Raw genomic sequence first — 13,890 nt, 5'->3', positions numbered from 1 at the left:
CTGTCCTAAATGGACTACCCCTTATTTTTAAGCTGTGTCCTCTGGTTCAGGACTCACCCATCAGCGGAAACATGTTTCCTGCCTCCAGAATGTCCAATCCTTTAATAATCTTATATGTCTCAATCAGATCCCCTCTCAGTCTTCTAAATTCAAGGGTATACAAGCCCAGTCACTCCAGTCTTTCAGCGTAAGGTAATCCCGCCATTCCAGGAATTGACCTTGTGAACTTACGCTGCACTCCCCCAATAGCCAGAATGTCTTTCCTCAAATTTGGAGACCAGAACTGCACACAGTACTCCAGATGTGGTCTCACCAGGGCCCTGTACAGCTGCAGAAGAACCTGTTTGCTTCTATACTCAATCCCTCTTGTTATGAAGGCCAGCATGCTATTAGCCTTCTTCACTACCTGCTGTACTTGCATGCTTACCTTCATTGACTGGTGTACAAGAACACCCAGATCTATTTGTACTGCCCCTTTACCTAAATTGATTCCATTTAGGCAGTAATCTGCCTTCCTGTTCTTGCCACCAAAGTGGATAACCATACATTTATGCACCTTAAACTGCATCTGCCATGCATCTGACCACTCACCTAACCTGTCCAGATCACCCTGTAATCTCCTAACATCCTCCCCAATTTTACCCTGCCACCCAGCTTTGTATCATAAGCAAATTTGCTAATGTTATTACTAATACCATCTTCTATATCATTAACGTATATTCTAAAAAGCTGCGGTCCCAGCACTGACCCCTGCGGTACCCCACTGGTCACTGCCTGCCATTCCGAAATGAAGCCATTTATCACTACTCTTTGTTTCCTGTCAGCGAACCAACTTTCAATGAAAATTAGTACTTTGCCCCCAATACCATGCACCTTAATTTTGCTAATTAACCTCCTATGTGGGACTTTATCAAAAGCTTTCCGAAAGTCCAGGTACACTACATTTACTGGATCTCCCTCGTCCATCTTCAGAGTTACATCCTCAAAACATTCCAGAAGATTAGTCAAACATGATTTCCCCTTCATAAATCCATGCTGACTCTGACCTATCCTGTTACTACTATCCAGATGTGTCATAATTACATCCTTTATAATCGACTCCAGCATCTTTCCCACCACTGAGGTCAGACTAACTGGTCAATAATTTCCTGCTTTCTCTCTCCCACCTTTCTTAAAAAGTGGTACAACATTAGCCACCCTCCAATCTGCAGGAACTGATCTCGAATCTATCGAACTCTGGAAAATAATCACCAACGCATCCACGATTTCTCGATCCACCTCCTTCAGTACCCTGGGATGTAGACCATCAGGCCCCGGGGACTTATCAACCTTCAGACCTAACAGTCTCTCCAACACCAATTCCAGGCATTGATAGGGTGAATAGCCAAGATCTTTTTCCCCAGAATAGGGGAGTCCAGAACTAGAGGGCATAGGTTTAGGGTGAGAGGGGAAAGATATAAAAGGGACCTCAGGGGCAGCTTTTTAACACAGAGGGTGGTACGTGTATGAAATGAGCTGCCAGAGGAAGTGGTGGAGGCTGGTACAGTTAAAGCATTTAAAAGGGATCTGGATGAGTAGATGAATAGGAAGGGTTTAGAGGGATTTGGGCAAAATGCTGGCAAAAAGGACAAGATTAAGTTTGGATATCTGATCGGCAGAGCCGAGTTGGACTAAGAACCTGTTTCCGTGCTGTGCAACTCAATCACTTTAAAGGAAACTAAAGGTGTTCACTAGAATTTAGAAAATGAAAAGGGATCTCAATGAAATGTGTAAAATTCTGACAGGACTGGACAGACTGGACGCAGGGATGATGTTCCCCTTGACAAGGGGTCACCAGCTCAGAATATGTGACCATTTTGAACTGAGATTGGGAGAAATTTCTTCACTCAAAGCATGGTGAATTTGTGGGAATCTTGACCACAGAAGTCTACGGAGACAGTCAATGAATATATTCAAGAAAGAGATGGATAGATATCTAGAAGTAAAAGGTGTCAAAGGGATATAGGGAGAGTGTGGCAGAATGGTGTTGAGGTAGAAGGTCAGCCATGATCCTTTTGAATGGCAGATTGGGCTTGATGGTCCAAGTGGCTTATTCCTGCTCATGGTTTCCATGCTTCTGTAGCTAGAGATTGAACCTTTTATAAGGAAGCAGAGATATTTGATGGCCAAGGGGATGAAGAATTATTGGGAATATGCAGGAATGTCGAACTGAGGTGAAAATCTGCTCAGCCATGATCTCATTGAATGCCGGAGCAGGGTTGAAATGCAGAGTCTCTTTTGTTCATCGGTTCAGGTCCTGTGGGTTAAATTGTTTATCTTCTCTAGAGGTGTGAGGTCCCAGAAAAATTAATCAAAATATTGAGAAAATTCAAAATGATGTGTGGGGGAGGGAAAAAAATAAAGCAAGCGTCTACACGACAGTACTTCTGCAAGCTCTGATTCAGGTTACAGCTGGATCAGCACTTAGTTGGAGACTATGTTGCCTGAAAGGACGGTTTTTCAGAGAGAATTGGATTTACAAAAATAAAAGGAAAGAATTGCAGAACCTTGGGGCAAGGGCAAAAAGATTGACCCTTTGAGCCTGCTCCACTATTAAGCGAGATCTTGATTGATCTGATTTTAATCTCAACTCTACGTTCCAGCATTTCCTCTTTACTCTTTCATCCCTACGGTCATCAAGAAACCGTCGACCTCTGCCTTCAAAATATTCAAAGATTTTGCATCACTGGTCCTCGTCAGTTTCAACAGGCCTCAGTTGTTGGAAGTTTCGAGAGGCCCCCAGTCCTCAGCAGTTTCAAGAGACCCCCAGTCCTCAGCAGTTTCAAGAAACCCCTAGTCCTCAGCAGTAGCTGGTTTGTGAAAGCATGAAGCCATGGAATTATCAAAAAATAATATTTATCTTAACTTTGTATCTTTTTGTTTATAATTTATGGAATTAAATGGTGCTATTTTGTGGTGACTTATACACATTTTACTGTGTTATCTCAAATACAAGTAACAATAAATTTCTATCTCTCTATCTTGAGGGAGAAAATTTCAAAAACACTCAACCCTCAGAGAGGGAAAAATATTTCTTCATCCCAGTTTTAACTGGGCAACCCCTTGTTTTTCGACTGTGACCCCTCGTAAAAGACTCTTCGCAAGAGGAAGCATCCTTCTGACAGAGCTCTTTAAGAGGGGTTAGAGCTGGATCTCCTCGCAATTGACATTTCTCTCCTGGGACAAGGACTCCAACTATCCATTCTGTCCGTGCCTTTCATAATTTTATTTTATCTTCAGTCAGGTTGCCCCTCATCCTTCGACATTCAAGTGAATACTAACTTTGTCCAGTCTCTAGTCTGTCCAGTATCTAAGAGTCTCCAAACCAGGCAACATCCTGGTAAACCTTTGCTGGACTGTCTCCAAAGCCTTCACATCCTTCTGATCGCGTGCTGACCAGAACTGTGCACAATATTCCAAATGTGGCTTCACTAAAGGTCTAAAATGTACAAACATATCAGGTCAAGTGGCAGTACAGACCTGATAGCCTGATTGGATTAATTCTGTTCCTGTATCTTATGGTCTTATGCTGTTACCTCATATACCTGCTGTTGGTCCATATTCCTGAACACCTGTGCAGCCAAAAGATTATCGATCTCAAATTTAAAAGTAACAACTGATTCTCCATCCATTGCTGTTTGTGGAAGAAAGTTCCAAACATTTACTCCCCTTTGTGTGTAGAAATGCTTCCTAAAATCTCTCCTGAATGATCTGGCCCCAGATCTCAGAAAATTGCTGTTGCCTCTAACACTATGGGCAATTTAGCATAGCCAATTCACCTGACCTGCACATCTTTGGACTGTGGGAGGAAACCAGAGCACCCGGAGGAAACCCACACAGACACAGGGAGAACGTGCAAACTCCACACAGTCAGTCGCCTGAGGTGGGAATTGAATCTGGATCTCTGGCGCTGTGAGGCAGCAGTGCTAACCACTGTGCCACCGTGCCGCCCACTTTATCTGTCATACAGTAAAGGCTGTTACAGTCAATCCAGCCTATCTCCAATGGATGACAAAAGGCTGTTTAGAGATTTTTTTGTTGTTGTTTATTTGCTGTCATTCTGCTCTGGGTGAATAACAGACCAGACTGATTTTGTTTCCACAGGTAACACCAACAGCATCTTTGCCTTAGATTACATCAGTGGAGCTCTAACTCTGAACGGGCCTCTGGATCGAGAAAATCCCCTGTACAGCTCAGGGTTTATATTGACTGTAAGGGTGAGTGATTCTAACATAGAGACCCTTTCATCAGCAAAAAAAGCAAATGAGATTTGGTGCAAATGAATTTGGAAAATTGCTTAAGTCCTGCTGGACCTTCAGGGAGATTGTGCAATATTTTGACAAGATCAACTGGGGGATGCAAAGGCTTGAACCTTTTAGACTTGACCGAGCAGAAACATTTAAAGGGGACACCCACGTAAAGAAATGTCATCACAGAATAATTATGGTGCAGCAAGAGGCTGTTTGGCCCATCGTGCCTTTATCAGCTATCCTCCCTGGTGCCAATTTCCTGCCTTTCCCCATATTCCCAACACTATTTCTATCCACTGCCCCTCCTGAGTACCTCAGCTGAACCTACCTCCCACCACATTTCCAGGCAGTGCTTTCCAGACCCCAGCTGCCCAGTGAGTGGAAATGTTTTTTTTTCCCACCTTACCCTTGCTTGTTCTGCACTTTGGAAAGTGATAAGAGGGAATGTTGCTAGATGTCTCTGGTTTACGAAGTAAATGATATTATCCTGTTCCTCTCAAACTCACCCCTTGCCCTCAAACCTAGCTTTTCTCCCAGGCCTTATCTTTAGAGTCACAGAGTCACAGAGATGTACAACACGGAATCAGATCCTTCAGTCCAACTCATTAACGCCGACCAGACATCCTAATCTAATCTATTCCCATTTGACAGGATTTGGCCCATATCCCTCTAAACACTTCCTATTCATATAACCATATAAATGCCTTTTAAATATTGTAATTGTATCTGACTCTACCACTTCCTCTGGCAGCTCATCCCATACACGCACCACCCTCTGTATATTAAAGTTGCCCCTCAGATACCATTTAAATCTTTCTCCTCTCACCTTAAACCTGTATTCTCTAATTCTGGACTCCCCTACACTGGGATAAATTCCTTTGACTATTTGCCCTATCTATATCCCTCATGATTTTACAAACCTCTATAAGGTCACCCCTCAGCCTCCGGCACTCCAGAGAAAACAGTCCCAGCCTATTTAGCCTCTCTCTGTAGCTCAGACCCTCCAACCCCAATGTTGTGGTTCTGGGCTCACTGATACATGAACGGATTCAAAGCCAGGGTTTTCAAAAGTTGTACAAATGCTTAATTTTATTTTAGTTAAAGCTAATATTTTAACAAGTGTGATGACTGCTTTATTCAGCAACCCTGGTTAAAGTAACTAGGAAAGTGACACCGTACATCAGTTAAACTATCTCAAAACAATGTTTCAAAGGCCTTAACAAAGAACCTTTTTAACATTCAAACAATTTGATTGGGGGATGTTGTGTGCATAGACCCTCAGCCCATCCCCACTGCCCCTCACCCCACCCGGCCCACCCCCCCCCCCCCCCCCCCCCCTTATGGAACCTCAACTGTTCAACAGGACCATGGAAGATCTGATTGTGGCATCACCCCCACATTCCCGCCAACCCCTGATAAAACTTTCACTCCCCTTTTAGGTAAGACACTATCTCCCTCTGCCGTAACAACATTCAATATTGGAAAAAAGAATACAAGCATGGACTACTTTCTAAACGGTGAGGAAAATTCATAAAGCCAAAGTACAAGGGGATCTGGGAGTGCTAGTCGAGGATTCTCTAAAGGTAAACATGCAGGTTGAGTCCGTGATTAAGAAAGCGAATGCAATGTAGTCATTTATCTCAAGAGGGTTGGAATATAAAAGCACCGTTGTGCTACTGAGACTTTATAAAGCTCTGGTTAGGCCCCATTTGGAGTACTCTGTCCAGTTTTGGTCTCTACACCTCAGGAAGGTCATACTGGCACTGGAACGTGTCCAGTGGAGATTCACATGGATGATCCCTGGACTGGTAGGTCTAACATATGAGGAACGACTGAGGATCCTGGGATTGTACTCATTGGAGTTTAGAAGATTAAGGGGAGACTTAATAGAAACTTACAAGATAGTACATGGCTTGGAAAGGGTGGACACTAGGAAATTGTCTCCGTTAGGCGAGGAGATTAGGACCCGTGGACACAGCCTTAGAATTAGAGGGGGTAAATTCAGAACAGAGATGCGGAGACATTTCTTCAGCCAGAGAGTAGTGGGCCTGTGGAATTCATTGCCGCAGAGTGCAGTGGAGGCCGGGATGCTAAATGTCTTCAAGGCAGAGATTGATAAATTCTTGATGTCACAAGAAATTAAGGGCTACGGGGAGTAAGTAGAGTTGAAATGCCCATCAGCCATGATTGAATGGGCCGAATGGCCTTACTTCCACTCCTATGTCTTATGGTCTTATGGACCATTTCTCCACTGTTTTTTTGGAAGGGTGATCTACACACTCATGTCCCTCTGAGAGAAGATGCACTTGCTTAGCTTTGCCTTAAATGGGAGATCACTTATTTTTAAATTGTGCTCCCTCATTCTTTTCTCTGTGTTATTTCAGCATGTTCCCTGCCAAGTCCCCTTATCTTATATATCTTGATAAGGCCATACAAACATTGCATGGTCAAAATATACTGACTAGCAACAGAGTCAATAGACCATTTACCCCATAGGTCGCTAAAGCATGGTGGAGCAGGTACATTGAGCCAAATGACTTAGTCCTCATCCTGTTTCCAAAGGTCATGATTCTGTTTGGGTGACAAAAATAGGTGTGTGTGTAAGTGTGTGTGTGCGTGCATGCATGCGCGGGGTGTGGGGAGGGGTGAGATTCAAATCTGGCGTTGTAACTGGAATAAACAATGTTGTTTTGTGGTTGTGACAACTGACCCAAGGTTTAGTTCCTGCTGTGCTTGAGGTTTACCCTGCGGATTATGTCACATTCTGATCTTTTTCACTGCTTTAATGTTGTGCGCCACTGCTCATTTAGCAGGACAGAGATTAGGAATCCTGCAAGTGAGTAGCTCACTCCTTGACTCATCTACGCAGTACAAGTCAGGCGTGTGATGGAATACTCCCCACTTGCCTGGATGGGTGAAGCTCCAACAACACTCAAGAAGTTTGACACCATCCAGGACAAAACAGCCACATACATACGCACCGCGTCCACCATCTTCAAAGTTCAATCCCTTCACCACTGATGCATGACTGTGTACTATCTACAAGGTGCACTGCAGCAAGACTCCTCAGACAGCACCTTCCAAACCAGGGGCCTCTGCCTCTTAGAAGAACAAAGACAGCAGATACATGGGAACATCACCACCACCTGTCCAGGCCCACCTTGTGGCTCAGAAATATATCCCTTTTCCTTCCATGTTGCTAGGTCAATATTCTAGCTCCCTGCCGATTGGCATTGTGAGGATACCTACATCAAATGAACTGCAGCAATTCAAGAACACAGCTCCCTGCCACTTCCTCAAGGGGCTCAAATGCAGACCTACCAAGCGACGTCCACATCCCTTCAATGAATACATTTTCATAAAAAGGTAGAAGTCAGTTCATTTTGCACCTTTCTCTGTGATTGTGAGCAGGTCTATTAGCATAAAAACAGAGAATAGGAGCAGAAGTAGGCCACTCGGTTCCTCGAGCCTGTTGCACCAGTAAAAATGATCATGGCAGGTCATCCAGCTCAGAACCCTGTTCCTACTTCCTCCCCGTATTCTTAGATCCCTTCAGCCTGAAGGACAATGTCTGTTTCCTTCTTGAAAAAACTCAATGTTTTGGTTTCAGCTGCTTTCTGTGGCATTTCAGCAATAAATGTGCTCTCTGTCCTGATGAAAATCCCCTCTTTATTAAGTGTCACTAAACAATGCTGATATTAATGATAAGTCAATCCAGCAGTGTCAATGCAGCTTCTGAGTCAGGGAGCAACGTTTCATGACTGGGAATTGCGCCAAATGTTTCCTCACGTTAGATTGTTTTGTTCTGGCATTAAGTGCATTCTTCTTTATTGATGGAAGTCTTTAATGTACTGCTGAGGGATGTGCAACTCTATAAGCAGTTTATTGGGAGCTGTAATTACTGAAGTCCAAGCGTTAATGTGCTTATATTTTCAGAAGGGATTGCAAAGCACATTAACACATGTCAGTGTGGAAACAGTGATGCATCTCTTTAAAATGGAAAAGAACAAAAATCCAAAGCATCAAAATGTAATGCCAACAATGTTGGGAGGGTAACAATGGCTTCTGTTTCTTGATGCTGTAATGGTTTCAGCTGAAGAAGCATGCCATCTTTCTAATCCAACGCTCCGGCTGTCATAATGTAAAACAAAAATACTTTCCAGTTATCGAGATGACCAATTAAGATAATCTTGTCTATACTGTGTTGTAAATAAGAAAATCTATCAACTAGATGTTATTTTAACAGACTCAGTTATGGATTTCTAATATTAAACAGATTAATCAATAACTATGCAATAATTAATTAACATAGCCTGTAAATTAAAGTAAAGCTCATCTTTCTGAATATCCCTAAAGTGATATCCTATCCTTAAAGTGGAGGCAAACACATACTTCAGGAAGAGAGAGAAAAAGAAAGCAGATTTCTGCAAAAGCTTGATTTTCTGGAAGAATTAAAGGATGTCAGCCAATGGGTTAATCTTGAAGGCAGAAGGTCAAAGAGTTGGCTGTTCCTCAATGTGTTGCTTTTATGTTCTAACTGGTGTGGTCAAGTCACTACACACACATACACTGTTGCCTCAATGTCTTGCAGATATTACTTGCTTAGGAAATACAATCTTGAGATAGGTTGAGATTTCAAACAGATAGGTTTCACCCTGAACTCAACAGGAGGGTTTTCCTTTCAGAAACGGGAGACGGGCTAGGCAGCTTGTTCTTGGCAGGTTTTCCTCCAACTCAGCTTTTTCTTCACGTGCTTCTATCCAACTCTCTCCAAGCCAGTCACTGTTCAAAACAGCCCCATGAAGTGGTCCACAACTAGACAAGAAGTTATCACCAGTCATGTGGGGCCAGTCTTTCGAAGGAGTGGCAATCTCACCCAGATTTCCACTTCAGCTTTCCATTATTTCAGGAGAGATGGGAGCTCTTTATTTTTGAGAGAAGATGCAGCCCATGGCTCCCTCAGAAATGGTGAGCCATACCTGCATTTTGACAGTTCTTTCTTTCACAGCAGCCACTTTGACAGCTGCTGTCAAACTAAACACATGAGATAAATGGGACTTTAGGGAGCTGGGTAAATAAGGTACAAGTTAGGTTGGGTAACAGTGTGCCAGGTGAGTGGGATGCCAGTTAGGAAGTGTGCCAATGGTGACGCTGCATGGTGCCAGGGCTGGCATGACACATGAGTAGAGAGCTAGGTTAACATGGCATCGTTTATGTGGGGCATCTGGGTAGGTTACCAGCTGGGTAAATTACCAAGAAAGAAAGATGCCAAGTGGGTAGATTACAAGGTGGCAAGATACGTGATGTAGTGTTTAGGTTAGGTCAAGATGGGTGGTAGAAATCAAACCTGGCAGGAGATGGAGAAGTGGCATGGGGACGAGGGGTAATTGCATTAAGTCAATCAGGAGGGAGGGGGGATCAGATCAGAGGAAGGGGGTATTGTGTTGGGTCAGGGTTTAGGGGGAGTGTTGGATAGGGTTTGGCACAGGGATGCTGGGGGGGAGTGTGGGGGCAAGGGAGTGGAGCATGGGACTGGTTGGGTGCCTGGCTAACAGGGGAGGGAGGGTTGGGTCAACTCCAGTCAGGAGGTAAGGGAGGTTGAAGGTGGGTTGCGAATCTCAGGTCAGGGTCTGAGAGTGTAAATGGCCTCGGAGGGGGACGGGATGTAGTTGGGGGTGAGTAAGTTAAGTATGGGCTGTGTTGAATAATTAGTCAGTGGTTAGACTATGTGTTTAACAGTCTAACTTTTCCTTAATGTCATCATCAGAACCAGCGAAATGTACCCCCCTACCATCCCTACCCCAGCTCTACCACCCTACCCCGTCCCCACCCCAACTGTCTTCATTCCCACACACACCATCCTCACCCACAGCCCCACCCCCAACCCCACCCCCACCCCAACTGTCTTCATCCCCACTGTCCCACCCCCAACCCCACCTCCACACCCACTGTTCCCACCCCCAGCCTTACCATCCCGACCCCTGTCCCCACCCCATTCCCACCATCCCACTCCCACACCTACCATTCCCACACCCACCCCCAGGCCCAGCCCTACCATCTCCACACCCATCCCCACCCCAAGCCCCAGGCAACTTTCAGAGACCTCGAGACAGAGTAAAATTGCACAGTGGAAAATTCAATTTCCCACAGCATTCCTTCCGAGTTTTGAGTGTTGCGGAACCCGCAGGGTCTCCATGTGCACCTCCAATCTTCACTGGAATAACAGCTGTTTGACCCCAGGAAAATCCCAGTCATTGTTTTCAAAGAATCTCCAATGTCCACGGTTACTGCTCCCAAAGAAACCTTCAGACCTTTCCACGAAACCCTGTAATAAATCTTTTTTTCTACAATCTTTCAAAAGTTAAATCCTCCAAGTAAGATTAAATGTAAAGTATCTTATTACAATTGCCACAAGCCACGTTTGTGTATTTGTTTCCCTTTCCCAAATTGCTGTTTTTGATGTCACGGTTAAAGCTGTCAGCACATTAATCTGGTAAAAAAGGATTTTAATTGTTAACACCCCTGTTCCCTCAAGGGTGTTTAATCTGGCAGTGGCTTCAAAAAGATTTATGCAGTTTGATGGTTTTTATAACCACAAAAACATTCACATCTTTTGTTTTTTTTATTGACACTGCATCTATCTACATTTTTCTGACTCTTATTTGCTTGTTTATGGCTGCCAGCATTTCTCTTACAGAGATTCATGTGTGCACGTTTCTGTACCTCAATATAACTATACTATCTACCTGCATTGCTGTTTATATGTATGTGTAGTATTTAGCTGGGTTTGCTGCATATATCTCATGTTTATGTTAGTGAATGTAGGTTTGCTCGCTGAGCTGGAAGGTTTGTTTTCAGACGTTTCGTCGCCATACCAGGTAATATCATCAGTGAGGCTCCAGATAAAGCACTGGTGGCATGGCCTGCTTGAAGCCATACCAACAGTGCTTCATCTGGAGGCTCACTGATAATGTTACCTAGTACGGTGACGAAACGTCTGAAAACAAACCTTCCGGCTCAGTGAGCAAACCTACATCCAGAACCTCAACCTGAACTACAAATCTTCTCAAAACTCGTTTATGTTAGTATGTATCGAGTTATCCAGGAGAGTATCTGTGCTTTAATCTGTCTGTATCTCTGTTTCGATGTTTCCAAAGTCAGAAGTCACATGACACGAGGTTATAGTCCAACAGGTTTATTTGAAATCACAGGCTTTTGGAGCGCCACCCCTTTGGCAGGTGCAGTGTGGGAGAAGGGCACACAGACACAGAGTTTGCAGGGAGAGAGATTACGGGGCTGAGATATCAAAATATCATCCAACTGCTATGAGTGGAGTGTCAGGTATTAAGTCTCTGCAGGTGATCAAGGGTGACAAGATGGTGAGTGAAGTGTCAATAGCTGAATAACCAGCAAAGGGATGACCTGTAATCTGATTAAGTGAGGCAGAGAGATAATTACAAAAAATTATAAATGAGGTGGTGCCGGAGACAAACTAAATGACCGGAATAATGTGGCTGGTATAAGAGTCACATGCTGAGGTTCTACTCAAAGTAATAGATAATCCAAAACTGTACAAACGAATTAAGGTGGAGAGATCATAACAAAATTTATCAAAGTAATGGGACAGTAAGGAAGATTTTGCAGACACAAAACAGTGTTTTCCATAGTGTGTATCTTAGTGTCTGTAGGTGTCATTTATCTGTATGTTATTTATGTTGAGCTGTTTGGGGTTATCTAAGCCATTCTATGTCCGTAGCTGTATTTGAATGTACATGTGGTATATGTACATATGCAACTTGTATATATTCATTGCACATAAGCAATATCTATACAGGTGCTGACAGGCAGCTTTTACTTTGTTCTGGGAGGAATGTGAAACTCCTGAGGCTCAGTGGAACTCTCATTGCGTTCCCATCAGCATGAGACCAATTAGCCAGAGCCGGGATTGTTCTCTGAAAAACCCAGTTGAAAACCCAGTGCATCGCTTTTGAACCTTTGGCTATCACTCCCTTCACTGCTGGAGTGAGATTGTAAGATGCTGCATGATCCCTGACTGCTTTCTGAGTTAGGAATGCCAGAACGGATGGGAGCATCAGAACGATGATCGAGCAGCAAGCAATTAATCTGAAAGCTCAGGTTGCTTAAAGCTGCAACATCTCGCAGAATCAGTGGCATTGTATTGCCCTAAACCTATGTACAAAAATCCAATAAATCTTGTTCAGAAATAAATGATCATTTTCGTCAGTCAGAAGTCACACGACACCAGGTTAGAGTCCAACAGGTTTACTTGAAATCACAACTTTCGGAGGTGACCTTGTTGTGACGGTTACCTGGATCTGTCTGAAATACCGATCCCAGTGAGAGCAGATCACTTGTTTAACTTCACAACTGTCTTCTCGGACTCTCAGTCCTGGCCCCTGAAGCGCGATCAGAGTGGGGAAGCCAGCGGCCTGGTCTGGAGCTTGGAGGCAGCCAGCAGTCAGACCATGTGACTGGTCTGCTGCGGAGAGCCCTCAGAGAGAGAGAGACTGCGATGTCTGTCTTTTTAACTTTGCTTCTTCTTGCATTTCTGACCTATGGTTATACTGTGTAGAGCTGAATATAACTTCCTTTCTTCGTTTCTCTATTCTGTAATTAAAGATTGTACCTGGGTACCTTTATACCTAAGATGGTGCAAGTAGTGACTTACACGCGTTTCACTGTACTCATTTGTGTACATGTGACAAGAATTCTAAATCTAACTCATGGGAAGTGGCATTGGCCTTCTATGGCACCTCCAATCACAGGGCCCATGTGCTCTTCTTCAAAGCACTGAAGATCTCCATTATCACAAAGGGCCTTGCTTCCATTACCTCCTTGAGTAGAGCCGTCAGGTTTAGCAACTTCAAATGTTGGCATCCTGCTCTTTACCTTGGTACACCCACGGCATTGTTACTCGGTAGCTTTGTGATGAGTGGAGGTTTCTGAATGCCCACTTTCTGATCCACGGTCTTTCTTCCCCAACAATCTTCCCGATGCTACTCTCTTATCTCAAAATGACTGATCTCGTGCTTTGGGTGAAATTGGCTGTCGATATCCCCAGTCCCCGTCTACTGGTGTAGACATCCAGAGAGCAGTCATGGCCAATGTATCCATTCCTGCCCCCAATTCAGAAGTCCACTGTGCCAATGTGCCAATGTTTAGAGAGCAGTGATCAAAGTGATAGATGTATATCAGTGAAACGGCTCTGGATGCACTGGCTGGCCTCCATTCTGGTCTTTGTAATGCCAATGACGGAGGTGCGGAGAACCATCCTGCAAATGTTGAGCAGGTAGCAGTTTGTTTAGACATAAGTATAGCTTTCATCGGTGAAGGAGGCAATTTTGAGCAGCAACTCACCCAGATTGCATAGCTGTGCCTTCAGAGGCTAACATTAAAACAAATTGCAGTGCCGGGAAGTGGAACTTGAATTTTATGACCACGTTACATATGAAATGTGTGGGCTTGATATTAAAATTAGAAGCCAGAATTGAACAGAATGACCACCTCTCAGTTCTCACCTCAGTGAAAACAAAACAAAGTAAACAATCAGACAACACAAGGTTATAGTCCAAATGCCTCC

The 13,890-nt window shown here is 43.9% G+C and overlaps 1 protein-coding gene across 1 annotated transcript in view; it reads left to right on the top strand.

The window, feature by feature from the left end:
* cdh23 (cadherin-related 23) overlaps nt 1-13,890 on the top strand; it is a 674,096-nt gene that overhangs the window by 120,131 nt on the left and 540,075 nt on the right. Inside the window, exon 8 of the mRNA XM_060854138.1 lies at nt 4,144-4,256. Within this exon, the coding sequence (XP_060710121.1) occupies nt 4,144-4,256 (113 nt within the window). The remainder of the gene's footprint in view (nt 1-4,143; nt 4,257-13,890) is intronic.

This window comes from Hemiscyllium ocellatum, chromosome 43, assembly GCF_020745735.1.
Source record: "Hemiscyllium ocellatum isolate sHemOce1 chromosome 43, sHemOce1.pat.X.cur, whole genome shotgun sequence".
NCBI lineage: Eukaryota > Metazoa > Chordata > Chondrichthyes > Orectolobiformes > Hemiscylliidae > Hemiscyllium > Hemiscyllium ocellatum.
This window is presented reverse-complemented; position numbering and strand designations above follow the sequence as displayed.